Consider the following 25,463-nt stretch of genomic DNA (forward strand, 5'->3'; position numbering starts at 1 on the left):
GCTTATGCACTCATTGCGGTGAATAAATAATGTTAGGAATGCGTTGTGTGAAGTAAGGAATAAGTGTGGACTACTAGAATTACATTAAAATGAACTAATTCTGTGTAAGAGGCTAAAATGAGATACAGCGCCTTTAAAAAGTATATTGGCGGTTATACAGTATAAACTCCATCTGTATTTAGTTTTAGGTGATTACAGTTTACTCCAACTCTAAGAAACAAAAGCTGATTGGTGCTCCCATATGCTTGGCTAGTTTTTAAACAATGAATTCTTTATTTACATTGCCATTACTTCTTTAGTCATTAACTCCGAAGCTGTTCCATTATGAAAGAAAACATTTGGCTTAAACAATCACATTGGGTCGTAGGGAACCATACTGTGGCTTTGACCCTTTTCAGTTCACTCAAACCGTAGAGAAAAACGCCCTACCCAACCTCTTGTACTGTTTACCTGTAAAAGCATAGACGACCTAGCAGCATGTGGTCCCCTGTTCCTCCATTACAGAGCCAGCTTGGGCATGGGGAGGAAGTAAATTGGCTGGCTGGAGTTTTAGCAGGCTTAGCCACCCTGCTGGCACCACACGCCTGCCTGTCCTGTCCCTGCGTCGCTAGCTCCTCCGCTATAGGCAGGAGCTCAGCCAGCCCGAGCCCGAGCTGCCATGTCCCCTTCAAAGCCTTCAGAGGAGCGGGGGATGGCAGCAGCTGTTGTCCCTGGGGAGCCTGTGTGGTCATTAGTGGAAGCCAGGATAGCACTGGATAGGCCAAAGTCTGAGACAGCAGGGAGAGTGCTATGCAGGTACCACCACCTCTCCACCGTCCATCCCACTGTCCTGACAAGAAGAACTCAGTATTCTTAGCCACCGTGCCCATCACCCAGCCTAACAAAGGATCAGCCCCATGTGGTGAAAGCCTGGAAAGTTTGGAAAGAAAGTTTGGAAGAGGTATTTTTACTGTATGCCGTGGAAGATAATATCAAAATACTAAAAAGAGTATACGGAACAAGTGCATTATTATACAAAAACTGTAATGCAAGTCAAGTGGTAAATATCAGATTCTGATTTGGGAATATCTCTTTTACACTGCATTGTTTTACAGTTACAATTGTTTTTAATGAACTGTAATTTCATATCAAATTTTGTTTATTATTAATTATGAACCAACTTTAACATAAACATAAATATAAGCATAAACTTTCAAAACATTAACTCTCTCCTTTAAGATGGCTATTTTTGTATTTTACTTTTTATTTTACTTTATTTTGTATTATTTATGTGATAATTTGAGATATTTTGATTATTTTGGTGCTATCTGTCACCACTAGGTTCATTATGAGTGTCATACTGTACATGGCTTCAACATGCAGGAAGTAAAAATGAAAATGCTTTATCTATGAACGGATGTTTGTGCAGTGTTTGTGCTGCATTCACATTCTGCTCTGATGTGATAAACTGTTCCATGCCACGTGCACATGCCCAGGAGACAACATTTACTTTATTCTCTCTGGCTGCATTTTCCTCTGCATGCATTGTTAAATGGGACTGATGGAAGCAGCCTAGCCATTACTCACTGCATTGGCTGGCTAATTTCTGTGCTCTCACAAGTACAGAGATGTCAACCCAGAGCAGCGGGCTCACCTTGGCTTCCCCCGAGACCATTAATCCTTCAGCAGGTGTCGCCCCTGCCTGCACCAGCTCACCTGGTGTATCCCAGCTACATGCACACTGCTCCCTTGCCCTTTTCACGCACCTTTTTGTATTACATAGTACAAACGTAAGGAATTGTGAAGGTCTAGACTCCAATATCCAGAAGCATTGTTTGTGCTGAACTGTGTGGGCTATAAAATGCTTTGGCCGGTAACCGATATTTGAAGATACCAATTTTAACATGTTTAAATCCACAGCAAATTTATGTTAACCTGTAAAAGTCCTAAACTATAAACTCAAAAACTTTTCTGAAAATAATAACAATGTTTTATCTGCAATATAAAATTATTTGTTGTATTATTGTGTAAACAAACTGCAACATGTGTATCCTAATCGCTTTTACTGATTTTGATTTATTGTCATTGAATGAAAGAAACAAACAATGAAATCACAGTTTTATTTTATTTCCATTTATAGCCATTAGTCTGTTCAAAAAGACAAATCTGGTACACTGAGGACAAACTAGGAATGGCACATGGACACACAAAGATGGGGCAGCTTTATTTATATATCACATTTTAGAATATTCTAATATTAGAATATCAATGCCAAAACACCAGTACTGATTTTGGAACTAATATATTACCCATCCCTACGGTATAAGTGTAAACCATCATGTAAAAATATAATTGTCGGTTGGAGCCTGTGTGCATTAAAGAGTCATTACAATATTATAGTATAGTGTGATGATGAGACTGTAGTAGTGCATACAAACCATGAATGCGCCCTGTGTGGTGGTCTTAACCTTTCTGTGAATGGGCTCTCACTGTGAGGCTCAGCACCCTGTTACCTCAGACCCTGAACGCCTCACTAACATTATGGAGACACGTGACACAGGTTTACAGTGACGGCAGCTACAACAGTGAGGGTGATGGTGGAGACGCTGGAGGTAAAACTGGGAACAGGATGGTGCTGTGTAGATTACCTTTGCAATTTCAAGTAAATGCAGCTTGTAATGATACAGGATGTTCCCAGGAAAGGTCAGCTGAAATTGCAACAAGCGTAATTAGTAGCTTATCAATAATGCATCCCAGGGCTGCTGTGTGCGTGTGTGAGTGTGTGGACAGGTGTGTGCGCTGTCCACCCTGAGCTCTTCTCCTGACATTCATTAACATAAAACAGTGCTATGAGCATTAACATGCAGATTCCACTAACAAATTACACTGGCCCATAATAGTTTGACTGATGGCAGCACCATGTGATGAAAAACTTCAAGAACCACATTGACCACTAAGTCAATTACTATTGATCTGAGTGTAAAATTAGGGGTCAGAATATGAGATAAGCTATCTTTTGCATGAAACATACTGCAAATATTGGAGTATTATGCAGAACTGGTATCAGCTCTCACGCAATCACTGGCTAATTATCTCATAGTGGAATTCATTCCCTCAAGCAGTGTCTAGGTCCAGGCACACATAGCCTTGGCTTGAGTTGAATGTCAACTTCTCTCCTGTCTAACTTATCAAACTTATGTAGATATTTACTGATTCAATGCCATTCATTCTCACTGAGTCTATTATTTATTTCATTAAGAAAGGCAAGCTGATAAACTTTTGATGAGTCCTTTAAACCTCCTGGGCCATAGAAAAACAGAGCCCATCTTTCTCTAATTGATTGGAGTGTTGCAGGACACTGGTACCCGATAAGTAGATCATGATTGAAGTTCAGTGTACCAAGAACATCCTTCTCCTTTAGCACATGAAGTATGTGAGCTCTTCTGATCAACAAGAGCTATGGTGTTGGAGACAGAGGGAGGTGGGAAACTGGGAGTAGATGGTGGGGGTCGAGTGGACCCCAGGGACCTGGCACTGCATGAGTGTGTGTTTGCACAATCATAGGTGTGTGATGTAATGATGCTGGCCTGTTTGGCCTGTGCCTGTTGATAAGTTGCTGCAGAACACATGAACAGGGACCAGGAAGCAGGCGAGATGAATGTGATTGGATTGCGGGCCGAGTGCAGCCTCTCCCATCTGTCTCGGAGTCTGCCATCCCATCTCACAGGCGGCAGGAGGTAATTGGGTTCATTGTTCTCACCACAGGATCCCCCGGATTGAAAGCTTCATTATCTGGATAACCATGAATGTAAATGAACCACACGTATGCAGAGGGGTAATGGGAAAAAATAGATCATTGCGTGCTTCAACCACAACACAGCCCAGTCCCAAACACACATGCAATGCTCATACATTTTATTACAATCACAGGCAAAAAGACCTCACATGTGTGCGAGAATGTTTACTGGCCTGTTTTCCACAAGTACTTATTCTGTCCTTTGCCTTTTCTCTTCTGCCTCCTGTAGTGCGCAGTTACATGCTTCTTGATTTAGCATATAGATTTCACCACAAAAACCTTCAGAACCTAGTCACTGCGCATACTTACAAATAGAAAACAAATACTGAGAAAATTGTTAAAATTGGTCAAGCAACAGTGTTGTTTTTTCAATTGAAAAGTTTGTTGCGGACCATGCTAAAACAAACACCAGGAAACATTGTGATTTGAATTATTAACACTTATCAAATAAATAACATAGACCCCGGCATGTCTTTCTCTAATTATGCCTCGTTGGTGGCATAGCCTTTGATGGCCGCATCGCAGCTGATGACATTGTGTTTTTGCCTCAGGAACCACCAGCTTCTTCAGCAAGGCAAGGGTTACAGCATCTGCCTTCTGAAAATAAACACAGAGGAGATCAACAGCTCTCAGATCCTCGGGCAAATCCATCAATTAGCTGCACATGTGATCTGTGTGCCAGATTACTGCAATTTAAACAAACCAGGAGGAGGGCTAAGCTGTCTCTCTGATGAGCGCAGGGATTCTGTTTGCCTTTCACAAGGGAGGATTTAACTGGACCCAGGACAGTAGGCACACACAACACTTAAACATATGTGGATCTTACATTCAAACCTGAAGGCAGCAGTTACAGAGCTCAGAATTGTCATCACATCTCAGTTAGTCTAATGTTAAGCCAATGGAGATATTAAGAAATATTAAATTTAGCCTTAATTCAAAAGTTTATTAATAGGCAACATTAATCACTAGGTTGTGGTTTCTTTATAAGTTGTAACCCATTACAATTGCATATTGTGTTGTTTCACCACTCTTTTGATAACTTTTTTCATGCAGGGTGTTAACCAAGGTCCAGTAGAAAATAGAATATCAACAAAATACTTGGTGTTTGGCTTCAATTCATAAAATCATGCCTTTTCTAAGATTATGCCTATTTTTTTTAACTTCTCTAGCCCAGTGTCCCCTCCAAAGCTTTGTGTTCTGTTGACAAGCACTTCTTGGCTTACTCCACAACCAGCCTGAAGATCAGAGGAGGTCCTTTTCTGTAACTCTGTAGTTGGACCACAGCTGTGGAATAGCTTATCTTTGCACATTAGACAGGACAGTCACTGCAGCACTTTAAATCTCTACTAAAGATGCATCTTTTCCCATTGGCCTTTTCTCAATATGAGTTAGAAAGAGTCACATCTTGGTTTATATTATACTTTAATATAAAACATTGTTTTTACTGTTATTTCTTTTTACTAACTATACCACTGTTGTGTTATTGTTGTTGCAGAGCACCTTTGTAAGCTTTGGCTGTTATTCATTTATTATTATTTATTATTTTAAGCTATTTGCTCTATAAGTAAACTTGATTTGATTTGATTCAGTGCTTACCAGCCTGTATGTGTTTGTATTTTTCTAGATCTAGTCCATTTTTCATGTTTTGTGTTTGAATAGAATGTTTGCCTGGTGGGTAATCAGACTAAGTGGTTTCACATTCTTCTGATGGCTATCGTACTTCTTGTAGACCCAAAACATATTGAGTTATACTTGTCTCACTGATCTTGTGTACCCCTGTCTTTACTAAAGCCAGTACAGAGGCGGGACAGCGGGTTGGAGGCTGCGGTGGGGAGAAGTTTGTTCCTCATGGCCGCTCCACGCTGTGTCTTTGAGTTTGCCGCCGAGTCCTGTCAGATTGTGTTTACTTTGCTGAAGGACGTTTCACCTCTGGAAGCCCGTGAATGAATGGAGAACTCATTTCTCCAACAGAGACTAGTCAATCACGGCACATTTATTCTCCTCTGTGGCGGTGACCTCTCCCCGGCCGGCCGAACAATGGTGCCCTGGAAAACTGCAGATGAGTTTGACTTGAGCATGGCCTTCTCCCGGACACATCAATACTGCTTAAAAGCTACGGCAAATCAAAAAGGCATTACTTCGAACAGAGGACACTTGGTTGAACCGATACAAACTTGAAGCTATGGGGTTGGGAGGTATTCAGAAATTATGCGCAATACAGTAAGTATGTTCAATTTCCTATGTCAATCAATAGGTAGATAAAATAAGATCTGTTTTTTAGTAACTGAATGAAAACAAAATCTTTTTTGGCTTGTTGGCATTACTAGACAGGGTACATGCAAGCTGGAATCTATTCATGCAGATCACTAGATCTAGAAAAACATGGATTCTTACTGTTAGCAGGCTCACCTCTCCACAGATCTTACCTATAACTTAGCCATCTTTAGTCACCTTCATTAATCTGCTTGTCACCATGAAGACAGATAATTTAATGCCATACTGTGGACTATTCTAGGCAAAGCAATAACATCTCCTTGAAGACAATCAAGTGATGGACTCACCACCAGAAACTTTATAGTCCATTTTTGAGTCAAGTGTAGAGGCGCAGACTTCCATATTTCCTTCCAGTCTCCAGAGGTAAGAGGTAAATGAGGACAAAAACCAAACCGTGGGAGGGATAGCATGTAGAAATGTAACATTAAAGTAACAATTAATTTAAGTCCTAGATCTGTTTAATTCTACGCATTATAGATAGAAAACCAGAACCTTCTTTATTGTGTACATACATTTGCAGCTATCACTAAACTAATGCACTATTTAGCCCAATAGTGTAATCCTTGTTCTTGAGTGTGATGCATAGTCACAGCCTCCCGAAAGCCATTACAATTGAGAGTGCTGAAGTAATGTTTGGGATTTGGTGAAGTATGCATTTGTTTGTTTGCGCGTCAGCTTTTGGCACTGTGGAGATGAGGGTTTCTTCATCACAGATAGGTCTGATTCTAGCGTGGATGCATAGTTAATGTCGTGACTTGGGTCGGGCAGATGGCACAAACAGTTAGGGATCTCATTAGACCAACCAAGCGTCTATGCCTCCACGCAGAACCTTTCATTAAAGCTCCCATTGCCGGAATACTACCACTATTTCACAATATTGGTCAAAGTCAAAGGAGGGTAGTGCAAAGTGTGGAAATTCAACATCTGTGTTAACACATTAGACCGTACATCTCTTGTGCTTGGAAACAAGTGTTAGGTACAACCTTTTACTTCTGAAGAAGTTTGGGCCAACGAGAAACTTTCAAATCACAATCGAATGCAGCAAACCTTATATAACCTCGTGTGTATCCTCAACAGAACATGTGTTTGGGTGATTAAACAGATGGATCTTCCCATAAAAATAAAAAGGGGAATTAATTCCTTGATCTGAATACTTCATCAAGTCCTCCTGTTAGATATATGTAAGCATTATATAAGACGTGCTGCTTTTTTTCTGAAATCCTAACATCAGATACATAGAAAATTGCTCATCATTGCATTCTGTTTTCATTCACATTTTCGACAGTGTCCAAAATCTATTGTAACAGAGGTTGCACAGTTGGTGTGTGTGTGTGTGGTGAGAAGATAGTGTAGTTTATTATAAGTGGACTCTTTGTATCAGTATTTTCATTGCCGGAGCGTGCAAGTGTTTGTGTGGGTGTGAAGAGTGATGCATCCTTGCTGAGCATGGCAAACAGGATTATAATGGTCACAGAGCACATTTTGTACCATTTGCCTTGTAATTAACTGGAATTTGTTCAGCACAAATGCACTGCGAGCGTGGGAAACAGGGGGAAAAATCAGTAGGAATTATTGACAGTTGGTGAGGAGAGGATTCACGGAAAAATCTAAAGTGCCTAACACTTATTTTATTTGTATTATCGTTAATGACACAGAGGCTAAATGGAGCATAGAGTGAACTGATTAGCGATAGCCTACAGCAAGTGAGCCTGAAGTCAGCGTGGATGTTTTATGGTTTTTAAAAGACATTTGAAATGAATTTTTATATATGGTTTAAGGCACAGGACTAATCACAGCAAGCCTTGGTGAATGAAGGATGTTGTGCTCTTTGAGGCATCATGGCTTGCTGCAGCAGCCATTACACAAAGAACCAAGTACATCACCACAAGCAAGTGTGAGGAAGTCAAGCATTTCAACAGTGACTTGTTCAGATAAGTTTGTCCATACATATAAAACCGTTTTAATGTTGTTCAAGAAGACATATTGTGTTTGTATCTACTATGTAGTTAGAATCTATGACATCCATGGATCATTATGCTATCATTTAGACATTTTAAATCGCAATAATCATCTAAAATGACTTGATAAAAGGAACAAATTAGCTGATTTCCGTGTTAGAAAACCATGGTACCCAATGGCAACTAACATCTCCATAATTGTGAACAGAAAAAATCAATCAGCAACTCCAATGGAAAGAGGCAAATCACAATACCGAGAAGCAGATTTTTTCATTTGTACCAATATTACTATGCACACCGTTTAATCCTATGTGTATCACCGATTAAGAGAATACAAGTAGAAAATGAAGTAAATACAGAGAAGTGGACATATGCCGGGGATGGTAAAAATGGGAGTTGATCAGCAATATGATGTCTTGAAAAGAATTGATTAAAGATTGCTCAAATATGCACAGGTACAAATTTGAGAGTGTAAATGGTAAGGTGAAACAACTATAACATGATGAAAAGACTCAAAAAACACAATTTTGTATAATAGGTCTGCTTTTATCAAATGTGCTTAAATATTTATTTGCACTTAATAACTTAATGGTCAAATTGCTATAAATAATCTGTAGGGTAATAGACCAAAAGTAGTGTTGCTAGGAGGTCTGGCGCAATCCTGGGATATTATACTTCATTTTTGCCTCATGTCTCTGCTATCATATTAATGTTTTACTGTACGCAGGTTGTCATGCAGAAAAAAATAGTTGATAATCTCAAGATCAGTTTTTCTTCTAATTTAAGTCTTAAAAGTCAATAGTGGGCTGCTATGTGATTATCAATACAACCTATTGGTTGTTTTAAGATGGTAGAATGTGATGATATCATAATCCCAGATGGGGGGAAGAACTAGCATTCCCTATATAGATAACATTGTATTTTTATGAAATATCTCAAAAGTAAATTCATATTAGTGCCTAGATGTAAAACTTGCTATTACAACAGAAATCAACATTTTAACAATACCTACTTTAACTGCCGCCTTCTGTCGTATTACCCTATTGAATGTCATGATGTCATCCGAGACCCAGAAATAAATTACAAAAAGGGTTATATCTCATGACATTGCAAACATGATAATAACATCTCACAAATTACTCCTAGAAGCATGTAGTTCAACTTAAAACCCCATGTACCTCCCTGCATCCTATGGAGTATATTGCAGATGTTTTCCCAAGACAGCCGATGGATGAAAGTAAGCGTGGAGCGTGTAAATCGCGCGATACATCACACGGCAGGCCATCAAACGCCCAGAAGAGCAGTTTGATGTTCGAAGTCAACCCCGTGAGCCCGCTCTGATACCTGCATGCACTCAGGGGTGGACTGTGCAACACCTTAGGAAAGCAATCGGCAAAACCATTATAAACCGCTATTCCTGCCGGCCGCCGTACCTCTGGTGGAGTGGAGCGCACCCAGGCCCAAAACCACAACTCCCTTTTAGATGGTGCTTTGCTGGGATCTACGAAAAAAGAAAACCAAGCTATTTATTGGGAATACAGCAACCTCAGAAGTAGCTTGTTGCCTCAGGGTGCAAAATACTCGAAAAATAAGCTCCGGTTGGCTTTGATGTGGGCGCACCAAATCTAAAGGCATTTCAAGTAGTTCTGCCTTTGAGCCAAGGACAAGTCGAAATTGTCTCATGACGTGTGAAGATGTGGGGAGGAGGTTTAACTAAAAAAAAATGTTAAAAAGAAGCATACATTTTTGTCTTTAAGTTGTATTTGCATAATGCAGACTTTAAATGACAGCAGGAAGTCTCTGGGGACCTTTCCAAGATGGTTGTCATGGAGTTGTAGAGCAGCTAAGCGCTTATTGTCGCGTTCAGTGATGGGCGAAGACAGTAGTCCTGGGAGTGTGATGGGATGAGGGTTTGATACAGAGGACACAGCTCCAGCTCCTGTTTAACCGCTCGAATATGATGGAGCAAAACTGTTGTGGAGACAATTAAGTGAGTGCTGCCTCTTCACAGTCATTTCATCACCGCACTGTTCTGCATGGCAATCTCTGCTGCTGCTTCTGCTGAGGGTCCCAGTGTATTTGTCACAGGATACGATGGAGCTCCAACACTGATTGCATTGTCTTTTGAAAATTTACATTGAGGAAGCAAAGATGGAGCACAGTCCAATAAATTGATGTAAGATTTAACTGTATGTAATGTGAATAACAAAAGGCCTATTGAACAAATAGTAGGGATGCAACAAGATCCAAATCTCTCAGTATGATATTTATTGCGATACTGATTTGAGACTAATATAATTCTAGATAGGACGCTTTTTTGCATTTAAATTACCTTCACAAGATTTTGGTGTGAATTATTTCTGTCATAACCCCAAGAATTCAAGTAAAAAAACATATATTCATGTTGTCTGCAGTGAAATGAATCATGGGACATGTAGTTTCTGATGTTCACAAGCTGTTGCTACAATAAAACCATGCATTTATGCAAAGGAACTTGTAATTCGATATATTGTGACAGCCACAATATTATTGTGAGACTTTTGATGATACGATATCACAATATTTTGGTTATTGTTACATCCCAGCAAATAGTGATGTCATGACTACATTTAGACTCTAAAGAACAAAATAATTGTACTGCATTGTATCTCAAAACCCCTGAGATATAAACAGTGGTCAAGAAAGCTCCACACCACCATAGTCATTGTTTTCCTGGTCCATTATCCTCACAATACGTTTTCTACTCCATTGTGTTAAGCTCATAGACCTACATTTAATGACATTTATACTATGCTAATGTACAAACGCACGACTAAAAAGGAAAGACATATGAAGACGGTGTCATCTTCTGGAATAACATCTTGAATATCAATGCACAGATAAAGCCTCTAAAACATGATGGAAGGAGGGAGAGTGGATGGTGGACTTACTCACACAAGAACCCATAGGACGTCAAGCTGCGGCAGATAGCTTCCCTGCATGGGTTTGGGCTAAGCTGTGGCTATAGGGCTAAAGCAGGCGTACGTGATGGCATATCTCTCAAAAAGCTTTCCACCGTTTCATGTGGCTAGAGTGAGAGAGAGAGAGAATCCCAGGTGGTCAAAATGGCACGCAACATCTGAAAAGACCTCCATTTTGAAATAGGATGGTCACTAAAGCTGTAACTGTAGCTTTTCAAGTTTCCTTGTGTGTGGAAAAAAGCAGAGGAGAAATAACATTTGACCATTTTCTGCACCCTGAAAGCTTTCTTTTGCTGGGGAGAATTTCCAGACTTTCACGCTTCACTTGTTTGGCCTTTTTCTCCCGTCTATGGCCAGTGACTCACCTTCATCCATTTCTCCTCGGACGTACGGGGGAAGAAGGGGCCCTTTTGTGTGATGGGGAGACAAGCATGGGGAGGTTTCATTGGAGAGGGACAATATGGTGGAGCTATAGCATGAAAGGAGTCTGAGAGCCCTGTGGCAAAAAGGGCAGGCTAATTGTTAATAGATTTACAGAGACAGGTCAGAGGTCAAATGCAGTGGTATTCTCCTCCAAATAGGATCCGGTAAATGGTTGTACTGCAGCAATATGTCTTTGTTGGCGAGGGCTTTTTGTGCCTTTATACTGTATTGTTTTTGGTAAACCTAATTCAAAAATACAATAGGAGCTGAAATGGACAAATTCCTATATCGAGAAACTGTTGTTGCTTTAAATGAACGTATGATATTAAAGGAGACATATTATTAAATTGATTTCAAGAGTTTTAACCATGAGATAACATGATCAGAGACTGATTCATGTGTATATTACTAAGCTTTATTTTCCCACATTCAAGACACCATTGCTCTGAAAGTTCAAATTTTTTCTATATAACCCATACACACCCACTGCTCTGTACTGACCCTGTTTGGATTTTTTTTGTCTTTAGCTGTGATACACGTACAGTAGGATGCAGCAGCTTTGTGTAGTTATTTTGACCAAACCAATGCTAGTGGATTCAGTAAAAAAACAAAAAACAAACATATAATAATAATTCATGGGTGTGTAGATTATAGCTCTATAGCAGTCATGGTTAAAGGTTATCAGATAAAGCTGTCCATTGCTTTGATTATCAATATATAGAGTTAGATTTCTTTTCCACTTGTTTCCGACCCTCAGTATGAAAGCGGTCCTTTGTTTGTCTATAAAAATGTGGTGTGAGCAGATAGCCCCGAGACCAGAGGAGCGCATACTGAGCACTGTCACACACGATCCAGCCACAACAGCTCTGAAAGTGAGTTGACAGCACAATGAAACACAGATAAAGACTGCCACTGTTTCAGCCACTGTGTGCTCCGATGAAGCCGTGTAGACAAGTCCAAACAACTCTATCCACATGTTGGTGCGCCCACAGTCGTCACTAAAATATCAAGACTGAAATAAAATACACACTGAAAAAAATATTGTTATTTTGCTGCAAAGCTTTCTTCTATTGCAGAGGAAGAGTTGCAGGATTTTGCTGATTGACAATTTTATAACAGATTCTGTAGGCACTTTATTTCGGTCATTGGAAAGGATAATGTTTGAATAATATTACTATTCTGAGAGTTTCACTTTGGGTGTACTAATACTAATACTAATATGGATGATGTTGTTCCAAAAAAAAACAAAAAACAACCTGAACCACTAACGAGGCTAACTGGTATATTAAGCTTTTCCCAAGAAGGGCAATAATGTCTTTCCCCTTGATAAAATTCACCAAACATTCTCTTTGTTCTGGCTTTTAATCCTCAATCTCGGTAATCGTTGCCAACAGACTGTATGGCTCTTCGCTGATTGGCTGGTGCCCGGACTCGCACTTTCGGGGTTCTTGCAAACAGTCTAGTGTATTCCAATTCCTGACCTAGTTGCTGGAGGGACATGACATTGAGCAGAGGCACTAGGTGGCGTCTGCCTGGCTAGGAATTACCCATTTCTACTTAACAAAAGATAAAGGTAGTTGTTAACTTGCAAACTGCAAGTACATGATATCACAAGGTGGAACAGAGCATTTTGAGCTTTGGAGATGTAGACAGACTAATAATAAAGGATTACTCAAACATGTGTGAATGAAACAAAACACAACTCCAGGTATGTTTTTGATGTAACAGCATTGTAACATGGCTTAAAGCTCACAAGAGTCAATTGTGCATACGTAATATAAGACCTTAAAATACAAACCTCAATATTCCTGCACTCAGAACAGATTTTTCACCTGTTGACGATACAGCGCTGTGAGGCATTTCTGCTTGAAGGACAAGTCTTCTTTAAACGTGCTTTTACTTCAAATTCTGCTGAAGGTAGTGGGCATTTTATGAATTTTACTTTGCAATTTTCCTCCACAAAGATCCAGCCTTTGCTTATGCCTCTCTCCAAAAAGTTATTGCATCTTTCAATTGAGAATGTTTTACTGGCGGCTGCATTGATTTCTCTTGTTACCGCGGGTCAGGGAGAGGAAATTGAATTGGAAATTGTAGAAACACTATTATATTATATTTTGGTATTTGTTTCCCAGCTCTCTCCCTGTGTGTGTATTTTCTGCAGGCTGCATCTAAGCACTTATAGCGTCAGGTCGGTCGAGTGACGGCTGTGACTTCTCTAATAACTGTCCTCCAATGCAGAAGGTTACAATTACCTCTGTGTATTGAGACGCTGCGTTTGAGCTGGCCTCCTCTCCGTTCTTCTTCCCGCCCGCCACACTGTCTTAGGGGTTAGTTTTTCTCTTACACGGGGAGCGGCGGGTCACATTTTGTTGGATTGCTTAGCAGGATGGTTTACCTTTGGGGGGAGGACTGTGATATTGAAGCTGTGCGCGAGGTTAGCCGAGGTAGAAGCTCCAGTCATTTATATTCAGTGTTCTGTGTTGGTGCCACAGCTTCACTCCAGTCTGACTTTTAAATGTGCGCAGTGTAACATTTCTAGTTAGGGGGTCCGCCACCTGTTTGCCTCCATGGAAATGTTATAGCTTTGTTCAGAAAGTTCCGCAGTGTCGATTAAAGTTATCTATCACAACGGAGAAAAGCAGGTTACAGCACTACGCTACATTACAATTCAGATCTGTGGAGAGTACAGAAGGAGTTATTGTGTTTCTGAGCAATAGAAACAAATAATAAATCAGTTCTAGATGGATATGTTTAATGTCAAACCATGGTATAACATCTCTATGGAGACAAGTACCTCGACCAAAAGAAAAGTTGCGCCATGCACCTTTAACTCCAGATTTTTGTGCGTGTGTTTGTGTGGGCTGCCACTATCACAGACCAAACCGAAGCCTTGGGCAGTTTCTTCACCAATAAACCGTGAAGAAGAGTTAGCTCTGTAATAAAAATCTCCAGGATTTATTTCCCACAACGGTGTTTACAATGCTTATTTTCTTTCAAATGAGTTCTAATACAGACTGGGAGACTAAGTGCCAACCATTAATCTTTGTTTTGTCCTGGTTTAGTCGATATGTTGTCCGGATTTATTCATGGTTTTGTCGCACTTAAGATCAATGCAATTTTTTCATTTGCTTTATCAAGGTCTTGTCTTGTTTTGGACTTTGAGGTGTCCTGGTTTAGTCTTATAATCTTGGAGTAAGAGTGGCTATTAGGTTGTAATGAAAGTGCTCAACCAGATTTTAGTTTGAATTCTGATTTACCCGAGTTCATCCTGTTGTTGTGTCTTTAAACTTGGATTGTGTAACTTTTTGGTTGCGGCTTCATCACCTACTTGTTTCTATGGATATGGTAATTTCTCTGCCTGGAATGTTCCACAGTATGACATTAAACAGCTCTACCTTACATTCACTCAAATACAGGTGGTTTTATAGTGCAAAAATACCTAGAAAAACAGGCATTCTGACAGTGAATGGGGTCGCCTCTCTGCAGAACTGACCTGTAACTTGGTCTGGTTTAGTCTCCATGAAGATAGATTTAATGCCGCACTGTGAAACATTCCAGACAAAGCAATTTTATCTAGTGATAGACACAGACAGAATGTCTTAATATCTTACAAAACAAACACATTTAGGTTTGTCTGGCTACACCATGATTGGTTTTCCCTCATTATATATCTTAGTCAAACTTGTATTTTGAGTGATTCATTCTGGCTTTAATTAATTCTGTATTGTCTTAGATGCATTCTTCATAGGATGCTTGAGTGCTGAGAAAATTTCCCACAGCTCTGTACTTGTGTTGGTATGGAAAATGTAGAATCCGTGTATTGAATGTATTGGGTTAAAAATGAAAAAAAAAAAAAAAAAAGATCCTTTGCTAATGTGCGTTCATGAAGAGGCGGGGCCAGCAACAGAGAATAAATCTGCATTATTGAACAGGATGTCAATGGAGTGTTTCTATTATTGTTGTTTTAGATTTATATTTTATTTTATGTAAAATATTGATTTACATGCAGAGTTTATTACTAAATACTAGAATTAATAATATATATTCTTAAAGTTCTGCCTAAAACTTTCTTTGGCAGCAATTCTGTCTTGGGTTTGTTCAGCTTGAGCTCTTTCTATAAACCCAGCAGACTCCGAGCTGTAGTAAAAAATCTCTCAAATATATTTCCCGCAGCACTGTTTACAACACTTATTTTCTCTCAAATGATTCTTAATACTGAGGTGCTACCAGGAGAGATTCAGTGCTAACCTTGTATTTAGCACACGAGGCTGCTCTAATAGGGCTACTTCATGTGAAATGTCTGTTTTGATTAATGTTTAATTCATATTTTACATTCAAACTCCCATCATGCTTTGCTCCATCATTTTAAATGCACTGTGTATCATATTATTCATTGGTCCCATTTGGATTGCACTTTGTAGAACGGTGTCTGAGGGAACATGCAGGTTTGAAAAGCCTTGTCAAATAAAAGTATGTTTATGCTTTTGCCTTGAGTGAAAGTGGCACATAGTCTCCCATGTATTTCCAATGACTTTTAAATTAAACAGGAATGTAATAATAATTACAAACAACAGCTCTGCTTAGTACTGCATCTTAGGTAATTGTGCCTTATAGGGCTGTACATGTTTTGTCTCTGGTGGATTGTAAATTATTTAATGGCAAACTTCATCAAAGACCTAGTTTAGCCCTGGTAAATTAAGGTTCAGAGCAGTTTTGGCTTGGGTGAGACCTGGTTTAACCCAGATTTGAACTCACACTATGTGCTAGTTGTGTTGTTTTATTTTACGTGTAGTGCATTTTTGTGTTAGAAAATGTAGCGTTTTTCCCCTGCAGAACAAGCCTGTGTTTGTGTAGCCTTTATATATTATTCAATGAGGCTCAGTGTAGTTTTGACATTATTGTCCCTTTACTTGTGCTAGACGCAGTTCAGCTAACCCACAATGACAGGTCGTTTCAGGATATGTTAAAGGCTGCAAGCATTACCCAAAAAGCACTTTGGAGATGGCGAAAACAGTTGTAAATGCCAAAGTGTGATCAGATGCAGTTGTCATGGTTAGTCTTCCTGTACATATCTATTTTCCTGACAGGCTGGGTGAGTGTGGTCCCTCCGCCTGAGCCTGCAGAGCTGAACCCTGTATCGTAGCAACGGTAACTATGGGAATAGAGACCTGTGGATGGGGTCAATGTGATGGCCTCCACTTGGCCTCTTTGTACGAAAGGATTTTTTTACATTGATTTTTCTAATTCACTGCATCTACAAGAAGCTCTCTTCACTCGAGAAAAGAGACGCGCACTTTTTTCTAACACAAAAACTGCAAGCCTGATATCAGAAAAGGCAAGATACAGAATAAAAAACTGGTTCAATTATAGCAGTAGTAGCAGCAAGCATTTGGCAAGTTAATAGTAATAGTAGTGACAGTAGTGCTAGGGTTGCACAATATATTACAACATAAAATCGCCATTTGAGTTGGCACATGTATCAAATCACAAAGGCTGCAATTATTTAAGCAATAAAATGCTATCTACAAACAGTAAAATATTCTGTCTTTATAGAAAAATCTTGTTGTTCCTATACTTTAGACACCTCTCAGACTTTAATACTCCTGGTGTTGTTCACATTGTGTACTCGCAATTGCAATCACGATACTTCGTTTGGCCCTTCGCTGTACTGCAATGGTTGTGCAGTAATTTAAATATAGCTACATAAGAAAAGCAGAGTATTGTAGTTATGTACTTTGCCTATTGAATGTGTTCTACCTCTGTGGATTAGCATTGTACATGTTACACACACTCTCCTTTTTGATGTTGTTTGTGTGTGGCCTATTGTCTCATCAACATCATATCAGCCAAGCATTACCGAGCATCTGTCTCTTCGTCTCGTGTTTTGTTCACGTCAGTTTTAGTCATCGGGGGACAGCGCTCCGGGGACCTTTAATTGACAAGTGTGTACAAAAACTAATCAGCGGCAAAGCAACTGCCCTTTAAGATGATAAATGAAGAAAACTCATTTCAGATAATACTTCAGTGTGAGGAGCCACGCTGACAGCCCCAACTGGCATTTGAAATGGAGCCGCCCCTCGCTTATGCCACTCATTCATATAACCTGAGCTAGCCTCCACGCCTAATAAAGCGCGCAGAGAAATTATTGGATCTTTTGAAGCGTTCTGACGTGAATATGCACACAGTCATAAACTACATGTAGATATGTAAGTGGTCATGCTACACAGGAGTACATCACCCTCAGCGCATGCAGCCTCATATACCACATTTAGACATGCACAAGTCACAGCCAATCAGCTTCAAAGGCCAGGGTTCAGCCCTCAGGCGTTTGCCCACAAAAGTTCATGCTTTATGAGGTTTACTGTTTCTATCCGTAAAGATCAAAATAATATACAACGTTATGACAATCATGAGGATATCTTTTTCTGTTTTTTAGATTCAGTATTTATAATTTGTCCATACTTTAAAAAAATAACAAAAATGGTAAAATGAAAATAGACAATAAACCATAGATTGTATAAAGAAGTGGACTAAGCGAATGTGATGTTACCCATAGTGTTCAGTGCTGCTCAAAGGAGGCTAACGGTTACAGGAGTGAATCTGGAGCCAGGCTGTATGTTATGAACAGGATTTTTTGATGGACAAAATAGCACAAAAAAAAATAATTCAGGATCATGTAGAACGAGTTAATACGAACATTTTAATACCAAAAAAAAATAAAAAATGACGGGGCTCACTGCAGCAGTTACAGAGAGAGGGGCGACAAGATCCTAATGTAAGTCAATTGGAGCCAGGGTCAGAAGGAGCCGGAAGAGCCTCCTGGTGAACTTCCTATTTGGCACGTGGCGACCAGAGTGTTAGCTATGTCCACTCATATATACGGTCTATGGAACATTTAAAAACTAAAACAGTGAGGACTGAAAAGAAAAAGAAACACAAAACCTCAAATAATTGTATACATGTAACAAAACAAAACAAAAAATGCCCCACGTCACACCTCACATCGGTAAAGATCTAAATAATATTATGATATAACATTATGACAACCAGGAGGACATCTCTATCTTTTTTTTTTAGATTAAATATTTATAATAACCAAAAATGGTTAAATGGTTAAATGAAAATACAGAATAAACATTTTAAAACTAAAACAGTGAGGATTGAAAAGAAGAAGAAATGAACACAAAAACTCAAATACTTATATACATGTAACAAAATAAAAAAAGAACCACCTCACTACACAATCCAGGATTTTTTACATTTTTCACATAACACGATTGACTAAACTTCCAACAAAAAAGCTAGCCATGCAGTAAATTTATTCCAATGCACTTTTTTTCAATATTACTATTTGTATTGCAATTGAATGCCTTTCTAACTGCCAATTACATGCATGCTGCTTAACAGTTAGTGAAATTAGATAACCATGTTTATACTACATTCAAAAAAGCTGATTGTAACGGGGTACACTTCGTAAACTCTTTGATTTATGAATGACTTTGCATAATAGGTTAATTGCATTTCAATGAGGGCCAGATTTCTTTGTTAACACTGTGGCAGACTGAGTGATAGCAGAGTCAATAAGTCACATGTCGGAGTTTGTTACTTGTGGACAGCCCAGGTTTAGGTTGTAAAATGTCTGGATTTGTTCAGCAGGTGCCTAATTGAGAGTGTTTCCTTGTCCTTACATCAGCTCAGAGTGTGATTAAAGAGGTGAGTGAAGGTTGGTGAGCGAATGGTAGCTCTTTGATTACACCAGAGCAAGACAGAAGACTGACAGCTACACATTTTTACATCAATCTGTCTCCAAATTACACCGCAAACGCTTTTTAAAAACATTAACATGTATGGCAGCAGCAGAAAAGCTTCACTCACTCAACTAATCATTTATTTATATGTATTGATCTGTTTTGTATCTCAGGCATGTCCAAGCATGTTGATACAGCTGTGGACTTCTACGGGGCGTTAGAAGGGGAAAATCATCTGGAGAGCATTATTTGAAATTTTGTTTTTTATGTGGATTTATTATCATGCTGTTGGTTTTATACTATTTCAATGCTGTGTCAAAGTTTTTAAAGATCCTACATTACACAAAGTTGACTCTTGTGTGCTTTAAACCCTGTTATAATGTTGTTACATCCTCAAAATAAATAATTAATTAATAATTAAATAATCCTTTTTGAATAGTCTATCTGCATTTCCAAAGCTCAGAATGCTCTTTTCCATTTTGTGTGACATACTTATAGTTAACAGCTACCTTTTACTTTTAGATCAGTAGAGATTGGCAATCCCAGGACTGAAATTATCCAAATGATTCTAGTGAAGGTGTATGGAGTTTAAAAACACAGTGGAGCACTTCTTGCATTAGTACCTCCTGTAATATCTCAAGGTGGAAAAGAGTGCTTTGAGAGAAGTACTAATTCTATAGAGTTTGTGTGAGGATAAACTTGTGAATGAAACAAAACACAACTCCAGGTATGTTTCTGATTAGGAAACAACATTATAACATAGATTGGAAAATAGTGTAATATGAGCCCTTTAAGTTTTTGAAAGAATATATATGAAAATATTTTACAAAATTCTTGATCTTTCAAAGAGATATGGGCCTTTTTAATGCAACCACATAACACTTCACACTGGCTGAATCTACTAAAATAAATGCTAGTATCTTTGGTTTGTATCTCCCACATAGTCTTATACAACAGGAAATCTAATCAATAATCTGAATCTAAATTATTCACTGGTCCAAACAAAACAAATCCTTTTTTTTTCTTAAGGTGTTTGGTCTCTAAGCTCTAAGGGAGAAGTGTGTGGCAAAGGTGAAGAGTGGAGGGAGACATTCAGTTAATGATTGCAGTAAATGATCAGTCTCATAATGCAGAGATTGTCAGGTGTGCTGTGTCCTGCTGTGTGTGTTTTGCACTGTTTTTTATATCACCAAATCTCAAACAAATGTTTTGGTTCCATAAGCTTGTTCTTCCTGACTCCGACTGTGGTTTCCCCATGGTGCTAGACACGTTTTGCATCTGGGCTAGTCCTGGACTTACACTGTGTGTGAATGGGAGTCTTAAACCATTTACTGGTGCTTGTGCATACAAAGCTAAGTAGGAGCTTCCTGTGCAGTGAGCGCCACTGTCCCCCTCTCTCCCCTGCATGCATTTTTCATCACACGCTCTCTTTTCATACTATTTAGCTTTTCCTCCCCTCTAAACTTCCATGTGGTGCGTGCTGACACGGCATTTCTCAGGCTGGCACACAAAGCCCTCTGGTGCTCAGCGCACCACAGTTGGAGCTGATCGGAGTTTGCGTGTGTGTTTTGTTTGTGTGTGTGTTGTGTGTGGGATTGTGTGTGTGTTGTGTTTGTGTGTGTGTTGTGTGTGTATGCTGTGTTTGCATGCACATACCAGAGTTCTGCTTCATCGTAGCAACGTCACTCTGTATGTGATAGCACAGGGCCAACAGCGCAACACAAACATGGACAGTGAGAGCCTTATCATAAAAAGTCCATTCTGTTCCCTGGCACTGGGAGAGCTTCAATCTCGGAAAGCTCGCTGCATAGAAAGGATCTTCTTAAATTATTCTGAACAAAAATTCAAATTTCATTTTGTTTTGGCCCTGAGCAGTGAAGGGAAAGCGCCTGGATGAGATGAGTAAAGGTCAGAGGGAATTAAAATGCTTACTGTAAGGTTTGTCAGAGAGAGAGTGGGCCAGAGGAAAAGGCCATCTGCTGATAGAGGAGTCCATGTTTGTGTCAGATATAGAACAGGCTTAAACTGCTGCTACTCCACAGCTCCACAGCTCAGCTTCCTATATGCACTATAAAAATATCTGACATCTATGGTAAAATACTGGGAGCTGGTTGCCAGAAGATTAGCATAAACATCAGCAGACAGTACAAAACCTTTACTGACACCTGATTGTTTAATTTGGCAACAACTCCTACTGCCAATATTACGTTGCTAAATTGAGTTCAGTGCATTATATACCACACTTTGAGTAAAATTCACACAGTTTTGTGAAGAGGTGTTTCTGATATAAAATTCTCTCACTTTTTTTCATTTTACAGTAATATTAGCAACCATAGCTGCCAGTATCTCACCATATTTTTACAGTGTAGTGTATTCCACACCTTGAATTGCTTTTCTCCATACAGAATGCAAATGAGAAAGTCAACCGTATGCTTCAGTGGTTTTATCAACACACTGTGTCTACAAGACATTTTTATGCATGCCTCCGTGCTTATTATTGCCTACCCCTAAAATAAAAAGCTGGCACAAGCCCCAAAACGGATATGATGGTTGAGGAATAATTTGAGCTTTGTCTCTTGATGATTGGAGAGACATGCATTTATTCCAATAAACAGCGGGAGAGATTTGATGAAAATGACAACAAATAGACTGAGAAAAAGGAGGGGGAGGGGGCCCATAGCGGGGGTCCATGTCTGAGTTTGTTCATATGTGTTTTGATCAGAGCACAAACCAGACAGACAAAGAGTGAAAGTGACTACTGTCTCTCTGTCTCACTCTTCTCTTCTGGGACTGCCACAGCTAAACATCTGCCTCCCAGTGTGCAATGATTAGCATATGGCTTTGGAAAAAGTTTTGTCCTTTCTCATTCAACTTTACTCTGGTATATTTTACTAATGGAAGGACAGTGCACATTATTGCATCGACTGAAAGAAAAAAAAAAAAAGCTGTAACGTACAGTGTCAAAGTGATAATGCCATTCACTTCACTGTCAGTATGCTAGGAGATAAACAACCATGACATCATACAGTGTGATTTCTTCATGTCTTCATAATGGCATTTCACCATTGCAAGGAGCAGATTTCATTTGCATTTTATTGGTGAAAAAAGACCATATGACATTTGTGAACCTTATATGACATAAGGTCTGAAATTTTATAATAATCGCAAGTAAGTACAGAGCAGTGGGCAGAGATAGAGGGTAGGTGAAAACAACAATTATCTGAGCACTCAAGCCTCAAATGCAGAACAATGCAGAATTTCTCTAAAATGCATGGATCAATCAAAATACAAGTTTGTTTAAGATAATGATGATGGAACACTGTTATAAAATTTTTTTAATCCCAGTCAATTTTGCATAATATCACATTTAATCAAAATAAGTGCTATATCTATGAAGTATTACTTCTGCTCCAAGCTCCTCATTCCTCTGGATGTTTGGTAGCTCCAGTAGGCCTATACCAACCTATCGTTCAATATATGAAAGCTTGTACAAAACAGTTTTTAAGTCAATATTTATTGTGTATATTTTCTTTGCACTACTACAGGGGGGGAAATTTCTGGGTATTTTCTTGCCTATACGATAAGATTTAAGCTGCAAAAGGTTGAATTAATAACTTCAGTGACTCATTACAGTTGCAAACTAAAAGTTTTTCTTCTGTTTGTTTATTGCAGCTCATGTTTTTTTTTAATATTGTAGATTTAAAGGTGCACTGCGTAACATTTTTAGTGGAGGGCCTGCCAACTGATATCTCCATGGAAATATTATTGCTTTGTCAAGAATGTTCCACTGCTAATTGGAAGATTAAACAAGCAGGTTACAGCACTACGCTACATTACAACTCAGATCTGTGGAGAGTCACCCCTATTCACAGAAGGAAGTATTGTATTTTGAGCAATAGAAACACCCATAATGATTAAATGCTTATTGAATATGTATAAAGTCATCCCATGGGACAGTTCAGACACAGCAATAACATCTGCATGGAGACAAGAAGGTAGCAGATTCTCCATTAGAAAAGTTCCACAGTAAATCTGCTTTTGGGTTAGTTTGTCATTGGCATAAATTTGTTTCAGTATTATTGTTTATCACAGACCTGGGCATTGTAGAGCTCCCAGGCCACATACGTCCCTTTGGTTGACTCCGACCAGCCCATTTAAGCTAATTTGGAATTACAAAAAAAACATATTTTAATAATTTTACCTCATGTAATGAAGTTTTTGTAAGGCAACCACAGTTTTTCATTCCTTAGTCATAACATATACTCTCACCAGTCTTACCAGCTTGTCAAAACAATGCTATTTACTGCCTTTTTTAAATAAAGAAATATAATTAGAATGCAGAATTGAGTTAAGCATTTTCGCCCGGCCCGCCAAAATATTTTCTGTTTCTTATGTGGCCCCTGGTATATCGTGTATATTTACTTCAGCAATATATCCTACTTCAAAATCTGTTCTGGTGACAAGCCTATCCAGCAGTGACTTTCCCACAAGTTTTGCTTCAAGCCTCAGAACAACTCACAGTCATATTCTTAAACGCTTTAAGTGGAATCACATGTGGTAAAAGTGCTGATTGACCTTCTCTCCTAATTAAAGCGCGGCGTGGCCAACAGGGAGCAGATAAGACGGGCTGGTTGTCACGGTGACTGACAGGGTTAGGCTCTCCCCCGCAGTCACATCACCATCACTGCACAGCCCCGCATACAAAGCGCACGACAGCAGCCGCTCCTATCAGCCATCAGCCCATACTAATCATATGGAAATGCTCCACTATAGGAGTAACACCACGGTGACACGCTCTGGGCCCCTTCTTTATTTATTTATGCATCTGCAACTTTATCTCATACAGCAACTTCCACAACGCATAACTGTTAACACTGCATTTTTATAAGCAAATGGAGCCCGGAGTGAGGCAGAATAAAAGTCTCGGTATATTCGTAGGATGTCATACACTTTACTGCGTACGTGAGTGCACTTTGCGGCTGTGTGTAGGTGGTGCGTTTAAGTGCGTCCTATATTCTTCTCCTTTCTCAGGGTCACGGCGTTGACATGCGGTGTGGCCTGTAAGCCTCTGTGTCCATGTGCAGGGCTCTCATCTGTCAGCTCAGTCGCTCTGACAGACAAAGCTCCACTCTGCTCTGGCCTGGCTCCCTGTCTGAAGCCTGGCCTTTCGCTGTCTATCTCCTAAGCCTTTGCTCTTTCATTTTCTGCTGCTCTCTGGAGATAATGCATTTTTCATTAGGCCTGCAGACTGTATTGGCTATGTATTGTAGTGATATTGGCAAATGGAAAATTGATATCACATGAAACGGAATGTACCGCAATAATGTTGGGTCTTCCATAGCATCTTTCATTATGGGTGTTAATTTAGACTCTTTTAGTGCAGCTTTGGTTTAGCAATGCAACAATCCAGTTTTTTCAACTCCGATACAGATTCCAATACTATAGCTTTAAGTATCTGCCAATACCCGATATCAACCTATAACAGTGCAGATATTAAAAACAGCATTTTTTTCCTTTAAAGTAAATTAAAATGTGCCATGTAGCTGTTGATTATCCCTCAAGCAACTACAGCTTTGTGTAAATAAAAGTTGAAATTATGAGGCTTTCTGAAATTACTATAACTAGTAAATTGTCTTATTACATCAGTTTATCTGTCCTACTACGATATTGGCTCAACTGATTAGGAAGCTGATATTCAATCCAGCTAAGTTTTCAATATCCAATACCAGTATTGTATCAGTGCATCCATACTTTATTTTATTTGGTGAATGGTTGTTTTAGGGTTTTGGGTTAGTTCTGATATTGACTCTGAAGTCTTGGTTTAGACCTGGTTTGGTTGTGACATAGACATAGTCAATTAAGATTAGTTCTGATTTAGGTTACCGTATTTTCCGGGCTATTAGGCGCTCTGCATTATAAAACGCACTGCTATTAAATGGTCTATTTTCAAACTTTTTTCACAAATAAACCGCACCGGACTTTAAACGAAACACAACAGTTAGATGGGTCAGTCAGACTTTGTTTGGCGCCTTCACGGTGACTCTGGGCTTTGTTCAATTGTGGCATGTAGGGAGGGTGCTGTCTGGGACCACTGGATTGTTAGCGTGTTCGCAGTGACTCAGTTGTTCAGTTGTGGCTCAGAGTGGCACATCACACTCATTTTTTCAGTTCGTTCCTCTGTTCCATTCCTCATCGGCGTGGAGTGATGAGTGTGGCTGCGGGTGTGTTTCGCTGCGCGGTCGCTGTCTGCTCCGTGCGTGTTTGCGTGCGCTGTGGGTGGTGCGGCTTTGCAGTTTACCGAAGTCGTACTGGGACACCTGAGTGG

General features: G+C 39.4%; 1 protein-coding gene across 37 annotated transcripts in view; it reads left to right on the top strand.

Moving 5' to 3' along the window:
* Nucleotides 1–25,463, top strand: part of celf5a (cugbp, Elav-like family member 5a) — a 192,045-nt gene that overhangs the window by 106,425 nt on the left and 60,157 nt on the right. For 17 of the 37 annotated variants that reach the window (XM_055164599.1, XM_055164598.1, XM_055164618.1 and 14 more), the window contains exon 4: nucleotides 6,429–6,443. The exons of the other annotated variants lie outside the window; for them this stretch is intronic. In XM_055164599.1, the coding sequence (XP_055020574.1) occupies nucleotides 6,429–6,443 (15 nt within the window). The remainder of the gene's footprint in view (nucleotides 1–6,428; nucleotides 6,444–25,463) is intronic. 37 annotated transcript variants of the gene reach the window in all.

Source organism: Boleophthalmus pectinirostris, unplaced genomic scaffold, assembly GCF_026225935.1.
Source record: "Boleophthalmus pectinirostris isolate CB_2022bp ecotype Guang Dong unplaced genomic scaffold, ASM2622593v1 HiC_scaffold_7, whole genome shotgun sequence".
Lineage (NCBI taxonomy): Eukaryota > Metazoa > Chordata > Actinopteri > Gobiiformes > Gobiidae > Boleophthalmus > Boleophthalmus pectinirostris.